Source organism: Amblyomma maculatum, chromosome 2, assembly GCF_055883805.1.
Source record: "Amblyomma maculatum isolate TAMU_Amacu chromosome 2, ASM5588380v1, whole genome shotgun sequence".
Taxonomy (NCBI): domain Eukaryota; kingdom Metazoa; phylum Arthropoda; class Arachnida; order Ixodida; family Ixodidae; genus Amblyomma; species Amblyomma maculatum.
The window spans coordinates 199,501,018-199,528,118 of NC_139345.1; the positions used below are offsets into that span (position 1 = coordinate 199,501,018).

The 27,101-nt window shown below is 43.2% G+C and overlaps 1 protein-coding gene across 1 annotated transcript; it reads left to right on the plus strand.

Moving 5' to 3' along the window:
- Nucleotides 1-1,312: 1,312 nt before the first annotated feature.
- LOC146200912 (uncharacterized) lies at nucleotides 1,313-27,101 on the plus strand. Its single transcript, XM_084592992.1, has 7 exons — nucleotides 1,313-1,417; nucleotides 20,425-20,542; nucleotides 21,034-21,122; nucleotides 23,144-23,205; nucleotides 23,344-23,433; nucleotides 24,908-24,934; nucleotides 26,958-27,101. The coding sequence occupies exons 2-7, from the start codon at nucleotides 20,526-20,528 to the stop codon at nucleotides 27,015-27,017; spliced, it is 345 nt and encodes a 114-aa protein (XP_084449118.1). The 5' UTR covers nucleotides 1,313-1,417; nucleotides 20,425-20,525; the 3' UTR covers nucleotides 27,018-27,101.

The following is a 27,101-nucleotide window of genomic DNA, read 5'->3' on the forward strand; positions in this document are numbered from 1 at the left end:
TCCTTGGCCTTGAATGATAGCTGTGGCGACCATACTTGTGCCGTTGGCGCTTTTGAATTCGCAACTGCCGCCAACTCCAATAAGGGTCACACATTTGAGATAATTCTGGTTCCAACGTCATGGAGGGCGTATAAAGTGTGCGTCAGAGAGTAAAACCTCTTTAAATGCACGCGCGAGATTTGGTGTTTCCTTTTTGGTGGCCGCATTAATGTGCAGCATATCTCTGGAGTAGGTCTTTTTGATTGTTCCTTTCAATTTTTAAAGCATCGAATGAACCCTGTAATTTATAATTACTTATTGTTAACAGGTAGCAATTAGAACAACTCGTCTCTGCGTGTTCTTGCCGGCCCTGCACAGCTCACATGACTATAAAAACTTGGGGATTTTTTTACACGTGGCTTGACCAAATGGCGTGGCGAGATGGGGTAAGGCAAGCAGCTGTCGCTTCTGCTTTGGAAACGCGATAGCATTGAAGGCCTCGTTTCCCAAAAAACCCGTCGTCGCAGTTCTCGGTGTCGGCATTGGGGGCGAAAACTAGCGGGCACACCTTTAGCAGGTTGTAGTTTGCAGGTGACAAAGACATCTACTGATTAGTTTATGGTTCTGGGACGTCACGTGTGCCAAATGGTCCATTTAGCACATGCCGCCAGCTCGGGCATGCCTCTCAGATGGGACAGTGATATCGCAATGCAGGCTTCCAAGACCTTTAGATTACGATGTAAACACGCTGCCCATAACCCACGTAGGTGAGATCATGTTGCTTGGTTAAATGTTTACACAGGGCATTTGTTTAACGGTTTACAGTTTATTTTAAACTGTCTGAGAGATACGTCCGTGTGATCTATGCAGGTGGATTGTACACATAGGAGCACATTATTTAAGTGAAAGGGTAAAGTAATTAAGCACTTAGTGAACTGAAACTAACTAATGAACTTGTTATTTTTATATGATTTATATGATTAAATTGAACGCCGCCTACACAACTCCTGAGTGAAGTTTTTAGGTTAAGTTAATCGACCATACAGTTCGAAGTACTTCATGTCAGAAATGCATATTTCTAGCTAAAAATGCGCATTTTGACGCGCACAATTCCAAAACTGAGCCGATGAGCATGGTATTGTCACAAAATTATGCCAACTACTTCTCGGGCACAAAAAAGAGAAAGCGACGCCATTTTAATGAGGTTCATTGCTGACAGCCAGCTTTAACGAGCTAAAGAATGCGTATTTTTGACGTTAAATATTTTGAACTTCATAGACGACATTGAATACCTATATAAAAGGTACACTCAGCTGCAAATTTCATAGCTCGATGTTGCCTTCACGAACAAGTATGCTTTCCAGATTGTAACGACCAACGGCCCTGCCTGTAGCACTTGTTGATGTGAAAAGACCGTTGAACATCTCCTGTGAAAGGCGTAAGTCGCGTGGTGCGCTCTACCGCCTCGATCCTGGCCCTCTAACTGCGGATAAGATACTCGGTCCGTGGCCACGACAGGCATAGTAAATGGTGCTCAAAGTACGCAAGTCAAACGATCAACACTATATGAATGTGCGCGTTGGCAGCAGCTCCCTAATCCCCACTATAACCGGAGGTGCTCGGCAAGCAAAGATTAAGAAGCCGATGTCGTTTTACGAGTCAAAGTGCCTGCAGTGAGCTATTTGCAGTCCGAAAGGAAGACGTACTTTTGCAACGTTACTGCAAACTTATAGAAGGCAAGCGGGATAGTTTTTCGAATAATACTATATGTAGTCTTAAGTTTCAAGTCAAAGAGAAAAAAGTAGTTTGCAATAGTATTTTTTTTTAAATTAGAGATATATATATATATATATATATATATATATATATATATATATATATATATTTATATTAGGTTACGCAACAAACAAAATAAAACAGGGAAAATTACCTATTTGGCCAAAAATAAAATTTAGTATTTTCTTTTTCGGTTTTCAGGGCTCCATGCAGCGGCTTTTCTATTTTTTAATTGGCAACACTGGTGTACTAGCGGGGCAAAACTAACTGACCGCTTATAGGTTCTGAACCATGCCGCGCTGCATGAGGGCGCCATCTGATTGTCGAGGCCGGCACAATGATCAGTAACCTTTCTCTCTGACTACCCCTTCTAAATGCTGCGTTGGCATTTAATTAGATTAGTAAATATTACCTAATTTGTTACGGAAAATAAAGGACAAATGTTAACATTTAATGGTAAACCTAAACAAAGAAATATCAGTACTACGACATTTTGTATGCAACATTAGGCACATTATGCGGCTAAATTTTGCTTGTGTTTCCAAATACTATTTTATGCTTTGCGTCACGAAGCAAGAAAGTTGACTGCAGACACCACATCGCCGGATGAGCGGTGTATCTTCTTTATCTCCAGGGCATATAGCGCATTCTGCGCCATACCATTACAGAAAACCAACTAGCCCAACAATACAAGTCAACTATCAGGTGGCTCAAACTTCATTTTAATTCAACTCACAGTAGTTCACAGTGAAATTTCAACACTTCATAATGTGTCGTTCCTTTCGTAAAGTGTTTAATAAAGGCACACTGGCATTTCTAATAATAAGGGTTCATTTGTTTTCTCTTTAGGAAGCCCCAATTAATACCAAACATTAAATTGGGTCATAAGGTGCTGTTTACTTTTGGTTGGCCTAGGGACATCAACGTACGTAACTCTCACAGCTAGAAAGGATATATGGCGCGCACAGAATATCTAAATGATGTTCCTTATATGAACACATATGAGGCGGTGCTCCTTATAATCGACCCGTCTGAGGTATTCGGAGCTTTCCGGTTTAGTCTACTATACCCCAGAGGACAAACACCTAGGGGCTGAGATCTAGAGACCTTGGTATATCCAGCGAATGTGACCCCTCAGTAAAAATACACGGTTACGAAAACTTTCTATTTATGTAGTGTACGGCATATCACAATGCATACACTGCCCCCCCCCCCCCCCCCTCCGCCCGTACCCCCTGGAATGAAGCCACGCTTATTTTACCTTGCTGAGCGGAAGACCATGAAAAATGTCCTCTGCTACTCTCATGAAAATTCTGTCTGTTTAACACATTCGAGACAGGGGCTCTTCGAAAATTGTGGTCCCTATATTTTCCGCTAAGATGCAGTACCAGGTATTCTGCGACCAATCTTTTTTTTTAATGCTCTGGTAGCCAATGATTTTTGACGTCTGAACAGTCGCATGAATTGGGCACGTGTACAACGGAGTTCCGGCCGACCTGTACCTCGTCTGCCCATATTTCTTTCTTCAAGAGATCAGGGTTTCTGTCCGTTACAACTAGGGCTCAAATTCAGCAGTACTCACGCCGCTGGATGCCCGTGTTTGTAATTTCTGGTGCTAACTTGCATGAAAAGCAGGCAAGCGATGATTTTCCAAAATCCACCATACAGCCGACTCGCTCGTTTACCGCCACTGAGCAATCTCAGCACACCGCCACTTACTCATTACAGATCCCGTGGATAGAAAGTTGGGAAAGCAAGCTAATGAGGGAACACGCCAGCCGCTATGCTGGAAACCGTAAAGATGGACAGCTAAGCGTCTTTTTTTTTTTTTTTTTTTGCGACGTCATGCAGGCAACGGCCGTGTCCGCCTTTTCTTGTATTGGCAGCTGTCCTTGACTCCATGACACCATTTCGAAAAGCGCACTAAGGGCCATCACGTCAAGTCGAGACCTGCGTGCGTCGGCTTTTATAAATTAGACACGAGGGGCCCACTGCGCCCAGCCGGGTTATCACCCGGACAGCTACGCGACACGTTTTGGTTGGGGCTTGCCAGAAACAAATAACTCATCTCTCTCTGAACAAAGCCCATGTATGCAGTCACGGTAACCCTGCTCAGCTGCGTCTGCGCAATAGATCTAGATATGCGTAAAGAAGGGGCACGCCAGGATTACAACGCTGTAATGGTCAGCCTATCTCAAAAAAGCATGTTGTTAAAATCGGGCTCACCTTCACTGACACATCCTGTTTATCAATATGATTGCGGTTTAATGTCATTTAAAGGTTACCTCTATGGCCAAAGACGAAAAAATACGCACATAATCGCTGAGTACAGCGTTAATGACAACTAACTGCATGGGACCAATTTCGAAATTTCTATTTAAAAAGTCTATGTGCGACCCGAAACACATTGAAGGTCTTGCGGGCGTTATAATCTCATTTCTACAGCAGAGTATGTAAAATAGATTCCGAAATGCTGTTTGTTTCGCCAGTAGCGACAAATATATGTATAAAAGGGCGCCTGAAACGGTAACGGTGGGAATATTGTAATGCAAAAAAAATCTATAGAGGTGATCATTGTGAGTATGCAAGAAAAATTTAAGTCTTGCGTGGAGCCTATAATTTGCAAATAAATTTTAATCATTGTCATATTGTCCTCTCGCGACAGATTCGGCCTATGCATCTTTGTGCGGCAACCTGCCCCATGCCCTCATCGGGGCTTGTACAGTGCACGCCTTCACTGGACAGTTCCCAGTTACGCGGGCGGGACGGGTCTTGGGGAGCGGGGCGCCGTCGCTACGTATTTTCTTGTTTTGTATTGCTTGCCGGCGTGCACGGAGCTGATAAGGGAGATGAGCATTACTTTCTATGGTCGATACGATCGGTGCTAATAATGCTAGCTTGAAGATATATGCCTTGCGGGAAGGACTCATTGGATACCAACTACTCGTGAGCGGTTTCTAATTTTATTAAACAGCTTTTCCTGAATATTTTATATATAACACCTCAAAACAATATCTGAGGTTCCGCTTATATTGCAAAATTGTAGGAAAAAGTCAAAGGACAGAAGCTTCAGGTTTGGCCAAACATTCAGGGCAAACCCCTAAGGTGGAGTAGATTTCTAATAAGGGAGTAATTACTCATTGTCATGCATGCAAGCGCCGCCAACGGCTACAAAAAAAAAAGGCTATACAGATTTCTCATTAACTTTGTCGTTAAAGAAAACTTTTTTCCTGATCCGGGGATCGAATCCGGCACCACCGCCTTTCCGGGGCAGTCGCTCTGAAGACTGAGCTAACCAGGACGGCTAGCACATCAGATGCTAGGGCGAGAGCAAATTGATCTATAACTCGAAGTGGGAATAGAGTTGGCAAAATATTTAGGGGAAACCCCCAAGGTGGAGTAGATTTCTAATAAGGGAGTATTTGCTCATTGTCGGTGCTGCCGGGTTCGATCCTCGGATCAGAACGAATGTTTCAACTACGAAGTTTCTGAGAAAGCTGTATAGCTTTCCTTTGTAGCCGTGTGGCTGCGCTGGGGTGGTTGACAATTAGTAATTACATCCTTATTAAGCGGTAATTTTGCTTGCGTTGGTTTGTAGGGTTCTAGGTTCCAAAGAGACTCGGGCTATGGAGGGTACCTTAGAGGGCGAAAAACATTTCAACCATTTTGAGTTTTCGAGCTCGCACCGACATCGTACAATACATAGGAGCCTTGGTTCTTGCCTCCATCCGGCGCCGCGGCGGGATTCACCCTGCGTCTTTAGGTTTAGCAGCAGAGTGCCCTAGTTATGAGCAACCAGGTCGGAATCGAAAAACAGCACTGATTCGCATCACCACAATCAGAGCGGTAACAAGCACTGCACACATATTATCCATATCGAAGTTCAAGTATGTGATACTGGGGAATTATGAAGAAACATTCTGGCAGCAGCTAACAATCCATAACCTGTTAGACAAGCACTGGCGCACTGCCACCTTTCTTGTTTCACAGTTTTCACTAGCAAAATTTATACCTCGTTACTCGAAATGTATCCGCGTTTCTTTGAGAATTTGAATTAACTTTCATATGTTTGGCGTATGATAATACAAAAATTCTGGCACCGCCACATATTTTTTTAACTAATATCAAAGCATAACAACTGTGGGGCTGATGCTTGGCTAAACGGTCAACTTTCGAACTGTTGAATCAATTTTGATGCAATCTTCAGGGACGGCATACCTTCCTCTTATTAGAACACAAGTTCGATCACAGCAGCACAAACAGAAAGACGTTGTAGCTTTTATAATGCTTAATTAAAAGGACACTGAACAGAACAGTAAAGTGGTCTTGCATCGATAGAATACCACTTTCTGATCACAAAGGCACCACTCTTACTGAAACCAAAGTTCTAGTAAGGTAGAAAAGAGCAAGAATTGAGAAAAAGGCATTGCCGCTCGAACCGAAACTGCCGAAGTTGGCAACTGCGAGTCACGTGACGCGCGATGGATCTGGGAGGCTGACAAAATTTAATTACGCTGCATGTTTGAATCGAGCAATAAGATTTGTCTCGAACGTACTAACATGCTTTTCTCACGTGGAGAAGATGGCGAAAAGGCAACCTAAATGGGACAAGTCAAGGAGAAACATACTTGGTGGCTCCACAGCAAGCCTTGCATTTAGTTTCGGTGATATTCCGGCGCAGGCGTGCTCGCACAGTTTGGTTTTCGACGTGCAGCTTAAACGGCTAAGTGCTCTTTGGAAAATTATGCTTCGCCGCGCGTCTGCGACGTATTTTCGTTGGCTTTATCGCAGTCTACCTTACGCTAGAACGCTGCGCGCTGCTTTTTGCCTCCGCGTGCGCGCCGCTCACAGTGTGGACGACGGCACGACGCAATGGCCGGCGGTAGCTTTCATGCTTTCGCTTCGGCTGCAGCTAGACCCCACCGCTAGCCGCGAGCCATCAATCACAAAGTATGTATTACGTCAAGGACGGCGTCATTTTATCAAACTACGTAGTTGGGTTGAAATGCATGAATTCGTGCGGCGGGTAAAAAACACCTGCTCAACTTCTCATCGCAATATATAATAAGTAAATGCATCTTTTGCTGCCGGATAAGTCACAGCAATGTCAGGAAATATCGTGCTACTGGGTTTTGCTTACATAAAAATTGTCGTCAGTGTCCCTTTAAGTGTTTCAGATTAGGAAAAGTACTATTTTAAAAATCATGAAAGTACACTAGGGCAATAGCAGGTTCATTATGGCATATTGTAAAGCATTATAAAATGGAACTTCAATGTTTTTGTCATTATTTGACGAATATTTGATTTTCTTTGAAGAATAATTATGGGATGGAAAAAGTGCCTAATCTGTATTCCTTACAAATTGTTTAGTCCAAAAACCACATTGGAAATCATCCTTTGGCGAAAGAGCTTTAATATAGTGGTTTTTCTAACGGTTGCGTTCACGTAAAAAGTGCGAAATGGGAAAAATTAGTCCAATAATTTCAGAACACGCTATTCAACTTGAAGACTTAAATATAAAAAAAATTCCGAGATCACTGCAGAATCTGAACTGGAGAAATGCGTAAGCCTAAGCATTGCTGTGTTGTCCGAGAGATGTGTTAGCAGGATTCCGCGAGTAATGCATACTGAGCCTTTCGTTTCCTGTAAACCACTTATTTTTCTATAATTAATTATCAAATTACTTACATCAGCCATTTTGCCTCTTGCACATCTTTCTTTGATGCTCTATCCGATGGTACCATTCTTTACTTGATATATCAAGTAGTTCCTGTTTCGCGAGTGGCCGATACTGGGCCTTTCCTTTCCTGTAAACTGCTTAACTAGCTTTAAGTTTCGATGGAGTCGAACCGAAAAGGCGTCGGTGTGCTGTGTGATGTCAGTGCACGTTAAAGATCCCCGGGTGGTCGAAAATGCTCCGGAGTCCTTTACTAGGGTACCCCGGTCATTATTTCAGCTTTCACTTCCGTCTTCCTCTCTTCCTTTATGGCGCTCATGTGTCCACAGAGCAAGTGTGACATACGTTGCGCCGTTCCTTTTCTGTGAAGCAATTATTATTGTTACTGACTAATTAATTACCTAATAAAATCACATAAATCATTTTGTCACTTGCACACCTTTTCTTGGCGCCCTGTTCTATGGAACCCTTATTTTTCCGGTATACCAACTAGTTCCTCTTTTACAGCGCCGACAAAGTCATGCCCACGGAAAATCCGCCGTGCAATGCTTACCCGTTAATAAATCAAAATGGCCTGGTGTACACGTTCTGCTGTCCTTTCCAACACTAAGTTGCGCTTTGGTGATTGTTTCGAGTAGCCTTGCTTTTTTCTTCAGCTTTACTCCAACATCCTTGCCTGCGCACGTGAAATGCTTTCCTAAGTTGCTTGCGGCGTGCCTCTTCGTCGGGGTTCGATATTATTTCTGCAGTTTGTCAAGAACTTTGGTTGGCCAGGCCACTTGTGGCGCGAAAGCAGCGTTGGGTTACGCGCTGCGTTTCTGTCAATCCAAGTTTCTGTCTCGGTTTACCAGCGAATCCGTTGTTGCGAAGGCCAAACATTTATTTCCGTTTTTCTTAGCTGTCTGCTGTACTCTCGATAGCAGGACTTTTAGCTAGGGCACACGGAAAACAAGCATTCTATCTTGCGAATTCTCTCCACGGTCAGTTTTTTGCCCACTATGCAGCTGCCTCTTGAAATCGGAGTTCATATCTTTCGATTATGAGTGCGCCCCATCTATAAAAAAAAATATCATTTTAATTTCTCTAATGCACATGTGAGGATCAAACGTGCTGAGAAGGTTCTTTAATACACACAAAAAAGTAACATTAATACGTTCGCTAGGTGAAAATTCTGATTTGAGTCCTGCGTCTCCCAGATAACGAGCGCGCACAATAACGTTGGTGCCCGTCGGCGCTACGCATTCTTTTGTATATGGCACATCCTTCGAAAAACTGCTCAAATCCTCCTTTATGCTACAAGCATTTTTATATTCAGCTTCAGTTATTTTTCCTAAAATTGATTCATGTCGCGGTTTTGCTTCATGACAATAACATCAGATTTACAGGATCGTTTAACGTGTATTTTTCCGTTTCGTGTCCGGGTGTAATTCCAGCCGTTGTAATAATTTCTCGCGACAGTCACTCCCTCAAGAGGCAAAACATAAACAAAATAAAGGCGCACGTGTCTTTTTAAAGCAATGGCGAGATTACGAGTCGGTCCGAACCAGAATATTCCAGTTGCGACTTCATGACTTTCTCGGGGAATAAATCCCCCACATCACGCAGAAAGAACAGAATGACAGTATATGTAAGCTTGTTGTTACCTGACACTGTATGGCAAGTTTCCGTGTCATCTGTGTTAGCTTCTGCATGATGTCAACTGTAGCAAGGGCGCAGTTTTCAAACAACTTTTGCGTCAGGACTCTAACTAATCCGGTAAATTACTATTCTTGTTTCAGGAGCATTGTTCAAAATGGAGCTTTCCAGGTTCGCCATCTAGAGGGCGCTTGCGAATCGCGTCAAACTCGCGTCAAGTGTGGAATTATACCGAAAGTGGAAAATGCAGATCAGGAAGGAAGATTTCTTTGATAACTCAAGAGGCAGTGCCCTACGTTTTAAAGCTAGATCAGGGTGCCTTAGAACACGCAGCTACAAAAAGAAATTTAACAATGAAGATGGCGCATGTGCTGTATGTGGTAACTCCAGTGAAACAATTGACCATATTATACTCGAATGTAATGATATCCACCCTGAAGTTGATGCAGGCGCAGTAACTGTTCGTGAAGCTCTGGGGTTTAGGGATACCAGTGGCCGGGTGAATAAACCGGCGGTGGAAACTAGCAAAAAACGACTGGAAGATTGGTGGCTTAAAAGCAGAGAAGTGACATAATGTTAGTAATGTAGAAACAAAAATTTAATGAATAGAATGATGATTTCGTTAACCAATCTAAATAAATAATTAAGATATAGGGAGAAAAATTAGCATGATAGCTACTGCTAACACCCCGTTTAAAAGGGGACGCTCCTATATTCCATCCATCCATCCAAACTCAGCACGAGTAGCCCTGTATTCTTTTTCAGAACTACATTTTCACTACTCAAAGTGCTCTAGGGGTATTTAATTACTTCAGAAACTACTCTGCGTCTCTTACCGTTAACCCCTCTTACCAGCCACCGTATTTCCTCCCTTGCTTGCTTTGAATACGGGTGCGGAGTCCACTAACTTGCGTTCGACGGATCGTTTTGAGGGGTGTTTGGCGAAGCTCCAGATGACCTAACACTATTTGAATGTGTTATCAGTGCTAGCAGCAAGCGCAAGCAAAGCTTCTGTGAAGTCTGTGGCGAGTGTGCTCGCCCTACGAAAGCGAACGTCTCGGACCTTAAAGCCGTTTCGACTTCTCGAAAGCTGTGATGCCTGATTATAAGCCTCGATTTGCATCTGCGCAATTTGTGGAACTCATGCCCAACGCGTTTGCGTACGCGTCTCTCCGAACTACCTGCGTCACAAGCGAGAGGAGGAGGCGCCAGATATGCAAAGGGAGGAAAGCACGTCGCCGACGAAGGTAATCGATACGCGACAGTCTACAATTCTTTCCGCGTTTTCTTCCTGGTAAAAGGAGCATGTTCGAGAAGAACGCTTCGCTTGCAGTTTGTTTTGCGCCAGGGCACAGCAGACGGTTGCAGTGGTTCTCATACGTATATTTTGCCTCTTCAGAGAGACGTTTAAAGTATTATGCCACTTTTATATTCAGTTAACATTTACACTAAAATGCACTCATTTTGTTAGTTTCAGAACAAAACAGAAGCATCAGAGATGGGTGATTATATTCCTTTCTGCTCACAATGCTGCAAAACGGGGGGTGGTCTGTGCTGCTGGAGTGTGCTGTACCTATACTGTATTCACTGAAGTTGCACAACCTAGAAACACGAGAGACACAAATATTGACATGGAAACTCGCAAATTACGCACGATAGTCGCATCGTCTCTAAATTTATTGCTTGAAATTGTAGCCTGGACATGTGGTTGTACAGTTACACTATATTTATGGAATTGAGAAGAGCTTCCTGAAAAGCACACATCCGCTTACGGGATTGCAGGCCCGTAATTCTCAGTTAAAGAAAGATATCACTACATCATACCAGCCCTTCCTACCCGATCAATACCAGTGGCAAAGAATTGCGAGCTACGCCTAAATCCCACTCTCATGGCTTACGTTTTGCCGCAGGGTCAAGTACTATAGTTCTGCGTCTGTTATTTATATAAATGACATAATTTTAACCTAAATTCAAATATATGCCTTTCTGCAGGTAATAGCATAATTTACAAGTAAAAAACTGCCATTACAGGAGTCCTGGCTCTTCAGTCTCATTTCAGAAGACCAACAAAATGCTGATATACATGCCAAATACTAAAATCCGTAGGACTAAACATACCAGCTGCTTTTCGTAGTAGCAAGGTCATAAAGCCATTAGAGAATAAATAACAGATATGTTAAATCTCTTCAACGTGCGATTTGTTTTAAGTACTTTTCACTAATTACCTATTCTGGGTTCCATGCAGAGAATGCGTAAAAAAGCTTGTTTATAAATGTTGTTTTTTAATCCATGCATTTACCACTTGGGAAAGCCTACACAAGGCATACAGCTTACATCGTGCTGTTCAGGTTATGTCTTGACTTGAGCACGTTTCTATTCTCATGTCATTCCTTTCTCGAAACTATTAGTCATGTTATCGTAGAATTGCAAAAGAAAACCCATATATATTATTCTAACGTAATCAAAGCTCATAATGTCTACAGCAAATCTTGAATCCCCAACGTCTTGCCACGCGTAGATTTTTACTCCTTTCAATACAAAATATCTGTCCGATTTCCGCTCATTAAAGATAATATCAGAAATACCTGCTCATATTGGTAATAAATCGGTGGAACGCATTTTCATCATTAATAATAAACCATACGAAATCATTGCCGTTTCAAGGAATTTAAATTTATTCTCATTTTTTGAAGACATAAAATTATATATATTGTGCTTGACCTCTGTGCACGTTATGAATATTGTCACGTGGTAGTGACAAGGCCGCAGGCGCAAAATAAAACGAATTTGTAATAACGCTGAAGTCAACTTTTTACTGGGCTGGCTTGCACCCACAAAAGAACTATATAGAAACTCGGTGGCAGCGATAGCAACAATCGTGCTGGTCGGTCGTCGAACAAAGATTGCTCGTCGGATGCGCCAACGCTCAATTTAAAGGCGGCGAGAAAACATCAAGATAAAGCCGCAGACCTTGAGTAGCATAATCTGGATCATTGCTGAAATTGCCGCAAGTGGCAGGAATCTGCTTGATTCCTCTCGACGCATCTTGCGCGACAAAGAAAATGATAAAGCTACCTCTTGCGACAACGAGCATCAACAAACAAAGAATACAGAATTGATACGCGTGCCAGATTCAGAGTGACAAAGCAGCTCGTCGGCAGCTGCTAAAAAACAACAAATAGAGCTTTGAATGTTTCGCGGCAATATGCCGCTGAATATTTCACGGTACGATGAGCTTAACAAGGTTCTGTTACATTCTCCGTTATGTTCGTTAATACCTCAGTCTTCTTGCACCAACTTGTTTGAGCAGTTTTGGATTATTCTGTTGCATTCAACTTTACCTATTCTATCTTGTGCCATTTTGTTATTGTGCCCCTGCTTTCTTAAACATTTGCCTCTTTTAATATCCATGCGCTTGTATATTGGGCAAATAAATAAATCTTTGTTATGAATTCTTGGCCATTTTTTACTCTGTTGGCAATCCTTCAAGGGCAATCTTTCATGGAGTCTTCGTTGGTGACGACTGTATAAATTGCCGAGCAATCCGGCCATTGGTGCGACATTTAGCCGTAGTTCCTTGTTTTGCCTCTGCGGCGTTCTGGTGATCTGTCACTCACCCCAATCTCGTTTTCTGGCGCCTGTAAGACAAATATTTCTGGGGCCTATTTTCGACAATCCGCGATTTGGTTCAAATTGTGACGCATGACGTATGCAGCAGGACGGTGCCAGGTTAGGTAAGCACACAATCGAGTTGCGCATTCGGAAGAAAGAGAGAAAAAAAGTGATAGAAAAAAAGCTGCTCTATATATTGGCGCCAAGAATGAAAAACGACGATGCCCATGCAGGAACCGAGTCGTTGCTGTACATTTCACGATTCGGAAGTCTCGGGATGCAGTGAGGCGAGTGAAGTATGTTGTGGCTCTGTGGTATTAGTGTGTCATGGCATACTTGCGGTCGGACATTTGGCAGCAGCTACGCTCAGAAACGCTGCGAGAGTTTCAGCTGAAGAGCAAGAACGGCAACGGAATATTTGCCGTGGTTGGTGCGAAATGGGAGCGGAAAGTAGCATAGCTTTTCATAGGCGGCGATGACCGCTCACGTTCACTTATCAGCAGCTTTTAAAAGCAAGAACTAAAGTGTTTAAGGATCTCCTCTTCAACAGAAGCTATTGACAGATTTCCAAAGTAGCCCCATCACTGACGAAGAGGCGCCCGCGCAGCCGGCATGGTCCACGTCTGTGGAGAACACTCGCATTCTCAAAGCATCAATTGCTGTTTGGTGCTGGCTGTGCTGTCCACCTTTTTCGAACAGCCACGTATGACAGCTTCAGTCAGGTAAGGAAGTCTGCTTAAGTCTCTAACATATTTTGTCGGCTTGAGTTGTGCAGAGCACGGAAAGCAGCGCAGAGAGATGGAGAAAGGAAGAGAGAATGCGTGTGTGTGTGTGTGTGTGTGTGTGTGTGTGTGTGTGTGTGTGTGTGTGTGTGTGTGTGTGTGTGTGTGTGTGTGTGTGTGTGTGTGTGTGTGTGTGTGTGTGTGTGTGTGTGTGTGTGTGTGTGTGTGTGTGTGTGTGTGTGTGTGTGTGTGTGTGTGTGTGTGTGTGTGTGTGTGTGTGTGTGTGTGTGTGTGTGTGTGTGTGTGTGTGTGTGTGTGTGTGTGTGTGTGCGTGCGCGCGCGCGCGCGCGTGTGTGTGTTTGCGTGTGTCACGCACTAGTGTGGGAGAAAGAGAGACAGAGGAACAGAAGAGCAGAATATCAGGGAGGTTAACAGAGGCAATGCCTAGATTACCGTACACGCACAGACGGTGATAATAAAAAAAAGCTAAAGGTGACAGAGAAAACCGTAGCATGAAGCTAGGGCGGCGCCGCGCGCGCCTATTCCTTACAGCCGAAACGGTAAATTGCAAATCAATAAAGGGAGAAGAGTGTCTGGCTGTATTAAAGAAAGCAATCAACACAAAATGTCATATAATAACATGATGTGACTAGAGCGTATCGTCATAACGTGCTCTGGAGCACTCATTGTTTTTCTAAACATAGGCACATGGTCAGCCTACATGCGTATCAAAACAAGATTTTACATGAAACACGTCACATATGTCACAAGCAAACATGTGCCAATTACATGGCACATACAGTCCATTATTAAAATAGAAGCTGCTAGTATTCTTGCTTGCTTTTACTCATCGTGGGAAAGTTCTTGAATTCATGAACATTGAAGCCAATGCTTAGTGTTAGACAAATAAGGCAAAGTGTTCAGGGCCGACGTTTCAGGCGGTCTTTGGTGATCCCTTGCTGCTCGTCGCGCGAAATTCCTGCACAGCCACTGCACCATATGCTCTCTCAGGTAAAACTCACATACCGTCTAGAAATTTAATTAGAAACCATCGCGGTGCTCTTTGAAACGCCTCGTCTCACGCAGATCAACCGCTTGAGTTGGCAGGCCGCCATTTGGGCGCTTGGCAACAACGGCGCAGATCGTTGGTTTCTGTATGAGGGCAAATCGTTTACAACGCGAGGGAAGCTAGGAACCTCGTGTGGTTGTAATTTGCGTCTTCATTCTAAATTCTCCACAAGGTTGCGCAGCTGAAAATAACCCTTATGACGTCGTTTCAGCGCTTTCTGGAATTACAAGAAGAAGTATAAGCTTACTTGACCACCCACTTTAAATAATGTTTGTTCTTTATGCAGGAACTGATGAAATACTATGTGATGAGTCAAGACGCGTTTGCGACGAAATGACAGTAACAATTAATAAGTGTAAAGGCATCTGTAAAATTCAAAGGTTCTTTGCGATTTTTAAAGCACTGTGGATATATGAGCTTACGTGGCAGGCGAAAGATAACCCGGATTTTGGATTGCTTTATAAGTGTCAGTGACACCTACCAACAGTATTATTTTTCGTCAAATGTTAGAGAACAACTCAGCAACTTATATTACAAAAACTCGGATGGACGGGCTTGTTGGTCATTCATTGTGATAACTTAGCGCATCTACGACACGGACGAGGAAAGAAACACGACATCAGCGCTGCTTTAAACAAGGTTTATTGGAAGGCATGGCAATAAATACATGTGGCGTGAAAAAAACAAACAAATTACGCCTTGTCATATTCATATGTGTAAAAAAAGCAGTGATTAAGAAGCGTTATGAGCACGACCGCTATCTTAGTGACACAGAAGGTGTGCTAACACAATGATTGTTGTTTTTGCGATTTCAGTGGCCTCGATTATCTTACGCATCAACGTTTCTCTGTATCTCGCTTAAACAGTGCAGCGCATGAATTCTGGTTCGCCGCGTTCAGGATCTGGCAATCACTTGTAACCACGACAGTGAATTATCAGATTCCACCTGACAGCTTGGAGGACATCGTAATAGTGTCATTTTAACCTTTCATTGGCGCACCTGCCTGTTTGCCCAATGTAAGTGTAGCCACATTTCAAGGGGATCAAGTACATTATGCCTTCTGAGCAGTCAACGAAGCGATTTAAATGGCTGATAGGGCAACGTTCGTTGCCTTACCAATCTTGGTTGACATGATTACACAGGTACTGAAACTTCTGAGGTGCAGGGAAAACATCAGCAATGCCAACTCCCCTGCCTATTTGTTTTAGCCGGTGTGATAAATTATAAGTACCGGGAATGAACAAAACCTTTAGGGAGTTACGGTCTCGACGGTTTCGCAACAGGCCTTTTTCAGCTATTAGGCCATTCTGATACAGATATTAATAAGAGTGCCGGGTAACCAGCGCAGGACGAACGGCTTACTTGCTGGGCAAAATTAGATTCCATGACGTGTACGTAGCATTTTATCAAGGCATTTTTAAAGCAAAGGTTAACGATAGTTCTTTTCACCAGCTTCGAGTGAGCCGAAGAGAATGGCAAAAGCGACTTGTTTGCCCTTGAGGCTCTTGGGCCAAGCAAGTGTGGTCTCCGTGGAAAGAGATCCTGAGATCCCGGAAACAGAGTGAATCATTCTCTGGAATGTCAGTGGTGATTAAAAGCGCACTGAGGCTTTGGCATAGGCACCCTGCCACATTTACCATTGCTTCGTCAGTATCGGAAACCAACCTATCGCAGAGCACTAGGTAGTCATCCACGAGTCTAAACACTTTATGGACACGAGATCCCTGTCGCTCATTTGATAAAATTCTAATTCTTCGACCATAAATAAGTCACTTAACACCTGCGCCAGGCAAGAGAAAATGCAAATGCCAGTTTATTTTCAAAAATGCCCTCTTTCAAATCCTGGCAAAGGTAGACTGAAGGTATCAGGTTAACAGAGCGACAAAATTCTGCATAGAAACGCCCGAGGCGTTTAGAAATGAAACTTCTCCGTAAAGGTAAATAGCTTCTTCCACAAATGGTATTAGTTATGCCTGATGGATGGTGTAATATAGGTCCTTGATGTAAACAGAGAGCCCGACGAACCTGGTACGAGAGTAATGCCGAAGGAACCGCGTTACTTGTGAAGATTTTACTGCGAAAAGGGTTATCAATGCTAAGTATACGTTAAGTTTCTGTTGCAAAAAAATAGGTGATTTGTTTCTGCCAGGTTCCCCCTCTCTTAAACTATGACCATCAAGTAGCAGTCATGTTTATGCGTCTTCGCGGTAAAGAAGATATCTAAGCAATTCCTCCTGCTGGAATCAGTGGTATTAGCCAGACGGTTCAACTTTAGACTACCACATAATTTCTTGGCTCTGGTCTTAGTTTTTAACAAATCAGCTGGATCGTGACACTTGACACAATTAACTGCTTCCGTGCCCTTGGGTCATACCTTTGGGCATGATCCCTGTCATGCCTTTGGGCATGCCCGGGTCATGCCTTTGGGCATGACCCGAAACCCGCCCTCTTTATCAGCAGTTAAAAGCGAGAGGGCCCGCTGCTTTAAATATTGCGCAGTTCCTTGCAAACGGTGCGAACCGCAACACAGCACCAACCCCCTCTGAAACGCATCTGTCTCGCTCAGGTCCGGGAGTAGTAAAGGCGACACGTCGAACCATAGCAAGCATCTCCAGAATAGTCCTCTTGAAAGGAACGGCAAATTTCGCTCCCTTACTTAGCAAATCAATGACAGGATGGGGCAGCGACTCGATGTCGATGGTGTTCACCATGTTTTCGGACACTTGCACTTCAGCTTCTCCGTTCCTGGCTAGTTGAGCACGTAGTCGCTGCAAAGTGGCGCTCCAGATGAATTGTGTCATCTGGTCAATGGTGCGGGACAGCGACAACCAACCACTCGCTCTTTTTGCTGAACTGCCATCACTGGAGGTGCGTGCGCGGAGACAGTCGCTGTACAAGAGGGCTTGGCGGTACCACTAGGCTTTTGCTATGTTGCAGCATCGCTTCCCATTACCTACAGATGGTGTGAAGCCTCCAAATAGAGCCACCCCTTAAGCACTAGAAACTTGCTTCGAATGCAGAAGCACATCGATCGTGCTTGATTGACGGAGTGAGCGATGAGGAAACAAATAACAGAAGTATCGACATTGATACACGGAAAAAGGTCCGATGTACAAGAAATGAATTCGCTTGTGAAATGAAGCCCTCGTATCACGTTTCCTTCTTCGTTGCGTGTCCTAGCTGTGCCGTTTTATCACCGTCATATTACAAAGCATACTGATGATAGAATGAGTTACTGAGAGACACTTCACGCTAGATACCTGACAGGGTTGGCGTGAAGGCTTTATCCGGTGGAAATTGTGAGCGTTTTCGAAAACTTCTGTAGTCGTCTTACTAGGTTCGGTGGCAGCACGACTCAAAGACGTTTCTTATCTAAATAACCATTACGCATGCAATGCATTCCAATTCCTTTGAAAAGTTTAAACAAATTTCATCTAACCGGAAATTACAGTTCCTGTCTTCAAGGAAGCTTTAAGCAAATTCGTCCATATATAAAATGACGCATACAAACGCGGAAAAACCATGCGCTATATGGGGAAGATTAAGGCACGGTCTTGGTGACTTCTTTGTTGAGCTTTGTCGTCGCATGTAACTTTGTAAAATTTCAATGTCGCACCAATTTGTTTTTGGTGCTCCGATGTAATTTCGCAGCATCTGCTAGTATCATGTTAAATGTAAGCAGGTTCGGTAAGGTTGAGCTGCTTGGAGCTTTTCTCCTTTCTTGGAATAGATTAAAGAAGCATTGCCGTGGACATTATGGGGTCGTACAACTGCGACTCTGTGCAAATACATGTTAACACGCCGGAAAAGGCCTATTAATTATCGTATATTTACTTGGAGATTTCGTAAAAGTAGTGTATATCGAAACATGTGAAACGGAGTTTTTATACTGTTCACCTTCTCTCTAAATTAAAGCGCGCACACTAAATTCATATCCTTCTTAATTTGTATATATAACAATTTATCTCATCCTAGCTCACCTGGCCCTAGCTATGCAAGGTTTATTTTGATTTCCTTGGTGGCGTCTAATATGAACTGGCTGACATATCATGCCATACATGCTGCCCACGTTGGAAGGAGCCATAGGGACAGAGAACGGCACTCAGGCCAAGTTGTAGAAACATGTCATTGCGGCCTCGTGCAGACGATGGTACTCGGTCGTATCTGGAAAATACTATTGCTACAATCTAAACAGTCACATAACAATCTCATGTTTTAACGCAGTGCATTCCTTTGCAATCCGGACAGATTGTCAGCGTGACTGCTATTGAAACTGATGATCATCCAATTAGATTAACATATTTCAAGTATAAAAAGTCTATAGCAACCAACAGTCAGCTTTTCGTCAGGTGTATAAAGTCCAGTGACACTAAAAAGAAACAAACAACTGGTGTCTGTAATAATGCTGCAGGACGTAAAAGGTGGTACTAAGCATTCTTCATTAGCAAAACGTTCAATCTAAGAGCATTGCTGTTTCATTTGTTTCATTTGTCAAATGCAAAATACTTACGCGAAAGACACCAAGGCTCTTGCGGAACTTGCAGAACTCTCCTTCTGTTCCCTGTGAGTATGAGCTGTCGGATGCATGGAGTTCTAGTGCCATAACGCGAAGGCAACATCATACAAGTTTATCTGTTTCACTATAACAAATGCGCTTTTGGGGGCGCTCAGGCACTGGAATACCAAATCACGCTGTATGGGGTGATGCCACTTTGGTTATTGTCCCAGACTAAGTAAAGCCCTCTCTCACTGTTCGATTCATAGTACAGGAAGAGCCATCTCCTCTACCTCTTGACGTTCACACGTAAAAATGAGGGTTACATCTTGAACTGCTCAAGGGGAGACCCCCACCAGAGATTGGTTGACATAGCGAACTGTTTGGCTGTTCTGCAGGCTCTAAGAGCGCATCTTAGGCAAACGCAGGAGCCATGTTTTTTAGCACACTATTTCTCACCTTGCAATTCGCTTAGCTATCACTCGGGCAAGTTGCAGCATGTTTATAAAGTAACTGAATACAATTTATACTTTCATGACAGGAATACGAAATGAAAATATAAAAACGAGAAGAGTAAGAAAAAGAAAAAAATGACACCGCCGGTCTTTGCAGATGCGCTGCTTCTACGGGTAAACATGTACGTGGTTGAACGAGACTAAACCATCTCAACGTAGAGCCTACTTGTGTCATGCCATTTTTATTTCGTCGTCCTGTTGTTTTACACCGGAGTTACGTTTTAATTACGCTCCACTGAACTACACTTGTTAACATCGATTTAGAAGTTTAAAAGTAAACCATGTGCCCAAACATGGTGGCTCAGTCGTTAAGGCACTTGGCTACTGCGCCTAAGGATACGGGACCTAATCCCGGCCGCCGCTGCCGCATTTCGATGCAGGCGAACAGAAAGGCGCTCGTATACTAGGTGATATCAGTGCACATTAAAGAATCTCAGGTGGTCGAAATTTCCGGAGTCCTTCACTACGGCGCCTCTCATATCCTGGGCCACTTTGCGACGTTAAACGCTACTAATTAATCAAACAAGTAGTTTAAAAAGTAAAAATTGGTCAAACCTAGAAAGCAGTTCCTTCAATCTAAACAGAACTTTCGGCCACACAACAATAATTATATAAAACGACTTGCGATCTAAGAACTATTTTAAAAATCTCTATGTTATATGATATGCATCGTTACAGCGAATACGGGAATGATGTTCAAAGATAATCGGGATTGTTTCTCATAGCTAAAATAACATTTCTAATCCTGAAATTCTTTGCTAGCTTTGTTTATTGGGGCAAACTAAGTGTGGCTAAATATATTTATACTTTCTAGGAACCTGGACGTTTTGACGAATGTGCTGTGAAATTAGGCTTCGCCTAACCTTGGCACATGTTCTACGACATAACGTGCTTTGGCTCAATTATTGTGTATAATGTATTGGATAATTTTGTGACCTTCTAGGAAACGAATGCTGGACGTACTGCCAGGCATAGTCCAGAGAGAGAGAGAGAGTGTAAAAACACGGGTGCGGAGGCGGGGGAGGGGGCTGTCTGATTCCCTCGATGACCGCAGCCTACAGGTAAGAAGCCTTCTACGTCATCCAGCGGAAAACGGAGAGAAGGGGTCTCAATTAGTGGGCAACGTGAGGTTCAGGAAATGCATCTTTTTACGAACGACATCTTTTCAAAAAGGCGGGATCAGATCGGGACAATAACAAAGATTCCTGGAAAACCGATAGCAACAAGCCTCTGATCAAGCGCATGATGCGTGTTGTTGTCGGAGCCGTTTCCTTTTAAACGACGCCGCTGCTTCCCTGATCAAAAACAACCTTCTATTTTCTTAATTTTACCATCTAATTTTGTTTTTATATGTATTGATATATTACACAGGCAGAAGAAATGTATTCCAGAACGGGCGCTAACTATTGCGAAACACTTGGCATGAGGTTGTTCCTCGAACCAAGGTCACCCGGGAAGAGAGTGCCTGCATATATAACGAGTGTCCGCGCATGGTTATTCATTGTTCTCGCTGCTGCAGTTCTTGTCTTCTTCTCGTTTCTCTGTCCTATAGTTTAAGCTCGCCCAACATGAAGGTGCTGCTCATCTGTGCACTGACCGTGGCTGGAGTCTTCGTCGTCAAGGGTGCCCATGAACTGTGCAGTAAGAGGACATTACCCATTACAATTTTGCCGCCTTTCCGCACTTTTACTAGACTTTGGTTGTGGACATTGCTTTTGGATCCTCATGTAGAGCACAAACGTATAGGTCACGTGAATATCATGCGTGTGTTAATACTAAATTTGCAGGGGTGTCCGTCATTTTTAAATTTCTTTGGCGAGGTTGGACAAAGAGCTTTAAAATCATTTGTTACTGCGAAACCAGCCTCACGTCAAGATATAATCAAGTTGGTTTGGCTTTTGGGGTTCAATGTCCAAAAGCTACTCAGGCTATGAGAGACGCCGTAGAGAAGGGCTCCGGAAATTGCGACCACCTGAGGTTCTTTTACGCACACGGACATCGCACAGCACACAGGCGCCTTTCTTTTCCCCTCCATCGAAAAGCGACCGCTGCGGCCGTGATTTGATTCGCGTCTTCCGGCACTGTAGTCGAGTGCCCTCACCACGTCACCACCACGGCGAGGCTTGTAACCGAGTATTTTTTTATCGAAGAACGAACTGTTCTTTTACGTGGAAAATGCTTTAACTGTCAAAAGTATGCTGCTTACCAGAAGATACCTGAAAACGCATAAGCGAAGACAAGCAGGTCGTCATGAGTAGGTCCTATATGAATCCTCTATTGACTACACTGCATCTATGACAACAGCTAGTATCTTTCGTTTTCCTAGTAACTGTTTGAACAAAGTTGAGCTTAAGGAATGAAACTTCGCTGGAAATGCCATTCAGCCAGCGTATTCGCGAGGCTTTTTATGTCCATTGCGAAGCGCATGTAGGCTACAGGTCTTATGCATGAACTGGACAGCCTATTTTATTGCTTGGCCGTGAAACGTGAGCTCCATATCCTTTACAGTTTCTGTTTCAATTTCAATGCAAATGATCTGTTGCCGAACTGGCATTATTAGCCCTCTAGCGGCCTTCCATTTTATCGAGGGGACGTGGCTGGGGGAGGGTAGGATGAGGAAGCCGAATAAAGCCGAAGCCTTACCAAAATGTGCAGCAGATCTCCTATTATGCGTGTATTGGGCAATATCCTACAACCGATACTTGCTGCTACTGTCCTAGATGAAGTGTGTAGTGCTATTTATTAAATCGAAAATCAGGCTGTAAGTGCAAATCTGGAGACATTCTTCAATTATTCTCAGAAAAGCCCGGCAGCCTCCTGACTGGAATAAACCTTATGATTCTCTTATGACTCTTTCTAATCTCTTCAGCTTGGTTCAGCTTGGGATGCATAGCAAGTACTACTAATGTGTATAATATCTGGCGGTGTTCAGTGAATTTAATTCTTTAAATTTATTGCGACATCGTGGACTATTAAGACACGCGAACAGCGGGCACTAAGGCGTAGTCTACGTCAAGCTTTTGTTTTAATTTACATGAAAATAGTAACCAGGAGGTAGAGCCCTTTACCCGAGCTAGAAAGACTACAATCAAATAATATAATTTGCTGTGTCGCAATTGTGTTAATGCGCGCAACGTGTTTCTAAAACAGAATTCACATCTAAACCTATCACTTCGACTTACAAGTAATAGTTCCTGAGCTGCAAACCTCTTTCTTTTTCCGGCTCTTATTTCAGGTACACCCATGCCGCCTTAAAACGTGTGTCAATTTCCTGGCAGTATTTACCCACTGGAACTAAATGCATGCACGTTTATGGCGCTGCTGAGAAGTTAGCGCAATATTTTTGCTGAACTGCAGGTCTATTATCAACTGCCCTTTCTGTATCAGCACATCTTTGCAGGGAAAACAATTTACATTTATACATTATCATTCTGGTTTTGTTTTTTCTAGACGTTGGTGTAATATAGCTATCAGTGCAAATAAAAGGCAATAAGCGCAGGGACACTCTATAATTTGCTTTGAGATTTGCACACACACAACGGCGCAAAAGTTTAGTCACAGCAGTGTGAGAACCGTTCCTCGTGTATCTAAGCCAATGTATGCTTCACAACAAGCCTTATAACTAGGCAAATTAGAAAACTGACAATGTTTTGCTTTTTCAGGCCTGAACGCCGACCAAATCAAGTCTGTGGTGAAGTGCATGGGAGACCACATTAACTCCGCGGTATTAGCCATTTCTTAGTCTGTGCCTTGTACCTTTGGTTAGCGGCAACCATGGCAAGCCACCGTGGACTCGGAATGCACGAGCTAAAATTTGGCATTTGCCTACCACGAAACTTTTTAATCCACAATTTTTCTGCAGCTCACGGGAAAAGCGAGGGATATCATTCATAGCCAGGGTGACAACCTGGCCGAGCTTCTCAAGAGGCAGTGCGATGCCGACGTAGACTTTGTGAGTGTATCCTTTGGCACTCTTCGCCTATATTCTGCTTCTTCATTTCTTTGGCGAATCCTTGTCGAAAAAGCTGCCTGACATTGCTCACATTGACTTTGGTAGCCGTGTTCTCGTAAGGAATTGCGGGGGGCGAGCGTATTCTGTGTACGTGTAGTTTATTAATAATTCTCCAACCGCTTCCCGGTAGTAGCTAGCCAAGAATTACGCATTTTCTAACCACAAATGTGCGTTGCTTTTGAAGCTATTTTTGCTGCACCCATGATAAAAAGCAGCGCATTAGCTTTTTTTGTAATTAAACGCTGAAACCTTCTGCCTAATAAAATGTGTATACAGTCTCGCGTGAGGAAAATAACTTGCAATACTTCAAAATGTCTTCAAGAAAAGCAACACAGCGCCAATAAGCTCAGCTTGTTGGTGCTGCTGAAACACCTCTCATGCTTTCATAAAAGCGTGATAGGTATTTTTAGCACTTTATTACCTCAAAAAAGGTAGCCTGTCTAGATTTGAAGTCACTCTGGTATACTTTGGTACAATGGCGGGAGATACCGGACAGCATGTTCTCACTATAGCTGACGGGCATGTCGGTGTTACTGCGTAAAATAAGCTTCCAATGAAATTCAGTGTGGTGATAGTGTGTGTGTGTGGGGGGGGGGGGGGGGGGAGGAGGTGGCATGCTTGTCTTGACAACCATTACCTTTTGGGAAATCGGTATAACATGCATGGTTAACTGGAACTGAGTGGGTGCCGTAGAAGTGGAGCGAAAAAACGCGCCAGCAACGAAACCAAACATTTTGTATTGCTGTTCGTTCCGCAACAAAGGTTAAGGAAGTATGGAATGTCACCCAACAAGTAAAGACAGAATAGAAACAGGTCCAATCTGTGGAACTTTTCCGGTTGAACAACATGAAATATGCTCATGGGTTACGAAGGCATAGTTTTTTTTCTCTTCAAATAGAACACTTTAAATTTCAATAATTACCTCAATAAGATGCACTTTTTTCGTCTATGATTAAACCTGCAAGCCACTAAATAGCATTCTAAGCACTGCATCACCTCCGGCAATGTATATTTGTTACAATTCTATGAAACAGCGCATTTTGTAAAATATTTTACTCAGTATTGTTCTGTTTATTTTTATTGACAACGATGAAATGTTTAAAACATTTCCTACAATGGGCACATGCAGACGGCTAACACTAGCGAATCAGCATAGAGTATAGTGATAATGAAATTATCCAAGTAATAATGTATTAAAGCAATGATTTCTCATATTCATTATGAAAAAAATGAAATGGTCCGTCGCTAAAAGCTGCGACAATGGTTGGCAAGAGCACATAGTATTAAAAAAGTTGTGTTATAATGCAATGAAATAGGATATCTTTGGATTGAAGAGTACTGTATTAAAAACATTACAGTGCAAAAAATCTATTGATGAGCTCCGCGCAAATAAATTCTGTCCTTCTCTTCATAGGGTGAAGTACTCCAGACAGTTTTCTCCGTAAGTATATTTTTCATGCTAAAGGTCTAAATGTTGCAACGTCGCGATGTGAGCTGCAAAAACAGCGCACGAGGGTCCACCAAGAGGCGAAATAGTTTATCGGTTTTCACTTTCGCACAACGTCGTTTCTGATCACCTTTGTATTGACTACAAGCTTCGAGTGTACTGCACACGTGCGTTGCTTCAGTGTTTTATTAGATGTAGGGTGACGACGCAGCAGGCCCTCAGTCGTGAGCGGGGAGGCATCAAAAACACACTGCGGCGGAAGGGGCTAGAGCAGCTCGAAATGCCGCTGGTCGTGACCCCCAAAGGACGAAGCGCCTGTGGATGAAGCTGCAGCCGCTAGCGGCGTAAAGAGACCGGCATACGGCCCCAATGCGCCGTACGTGTTCTGGCAATGCAGATTGGGTGTAAAGGCCACAGCTGCATAAAACATACAACCCTAAACGCAATGCTCCGCACCATATTACCTGAACCTTAAACTCGCACCCCTAGAATTTTCTAAGCAAGTCGCGTAAGTTTAACTTGTGGGTCTTTTTTCGGGAATGCACTTAGGAGCTAACGAAAAGGGTTCTACTTAAGTTGAGGACAACGCAGAGGGCTACGGAGCGAAAAGCGGTAGGGGTAACGTTAAGAGATAGGAAGCTTGCTGAGTGGGCCAGATAAATAACTGAAGTTACTGACGTTCTATTGGAAATAAAGAAGAAATGGGTATGTACAAGACCTCTAGTGCAAATAGAGGATAACCAATGGTCATAAAGGGTAACAAATTGGATTCCAAAGGAGGGAAAGCGAAGCAGGGCGCAGTTAGATGTGCGAATGAGGGTAAGTTCGCAAGGGTCAAGTTGATGCAGCTAGCAAAGAATTTGAAGAAATATGGGAGAGGCCTTCGCCCTGCAGGGGGTATAGCCCTGTTGATGATGATGACTTAGGAGCAAATTTAGAAAGCTGCTCAGCTCATTCATTTTTTTTTTGAGAAATAAAATTGGATGCTCTCAACTCTCTCCATAAAACGGCTTTAGCGGTGTCAGCAAATGAACGAAGAATCTGTTCACTGAGGCGATGTAGCACAGAAATTGCTGCTTTGCTGTATTGCTGTATTGCTGTATTGCTGCTCCTGAAGTATTAGCACTGCAGGAACGAAAATGTAAACAAATTTACCAGAACATCCCGCGCGTCGTCACTTGCTTCGTTTTTTACTTCCATTTGCCAGAATTTCACCACCTTCGAAGCTCAAAGAAGATGAGATTGTGCTTGTGGCTAGCCGCTGTTGAGATTGGCCTTGCGGACTGTATAATATGCAGGCTCTGAAAAGAAAAGTCCACTCACTAAAGCGCACCATGTCGTTGCTTCCAGTGCGTGTGAAGGTATTCGCAGCGTTTAGTTTCCATGATGGTTGGGTGGGGTGACGACTAAGCTTGGAATTGGCTTCTTAGAGGTGGCGTTTTAAAAGCATGCCCTAATATTAACCTAATGTCTGTTTTGGGGCAAGGCAATTTACCGCTCTTCGAGAAGAGCGTTCAGTAAGTCCAGTGATGAAATTGTGAGTATAGTTTTTCAAGCAATGTCAGAAGAACTAAACTACGAAGTTTAAAAAAAGCACAAATAAAAACGAACAAATATGCAGGAAACAAGAATTAGAACTCCTTAAAACATTCGTAACAGCTTGCATGACTATGTACAGAGTCGTTGCCACTCCAGGCCGGACAAAGGATAATTATGCACGTCCATTTCAGCGTCTGTACAAACAAATCTTTTCAAATATTTAAAGAAAAATCATTTATATGGCGAGCGTGCCTTTGAGAGGTACTGTAAAGATGTAGGAAGCATGTAGGAAAATGGTCGTGATCTGTGGAGTTCTTGGACTTTAGAAAGTTCTTGAATACTTTTCTAAAACCGGCTGCTACAGCCGGAAACTGAGAACATCACGTTAACAGAGACTTTAGGCACTGCATGTAAAAAACAAGACCACGCTTGGTAATACGCATAATTTTTCATATTCATTTTTTTTTTTTGCTTTCAGGCTGAGGAGGCGGAAGCTATAAGACAGGCCTACAAAGAGTGCAAGCCTGGCAAAAGTTGAAGTGAGAACAGGTGGCCAGCGATGACTGCATGAAATGCTCGTAATGAAAAAAATATGCTTCGTTTGGAAGGAAATAAATATGGT

Coding starts and splice junctions, on each gene's coding strand:
- LOC146200912 (XM_084592992.1), top strand. Junction 23,206..23,343: donor GAGACCACATTAACTCCGCG/GTATTAGCCATT, acceptor ATTTTTCTGCAG/CTCACGGGAAAAGCGAGGGA. Junction 23,434..24,907: donor GCGATGCCGACGTAGACTTT/GTGAGTGTATCC, acceptor TTCTCTTCATAG/GGTGAAGTACTCCAGACAGT.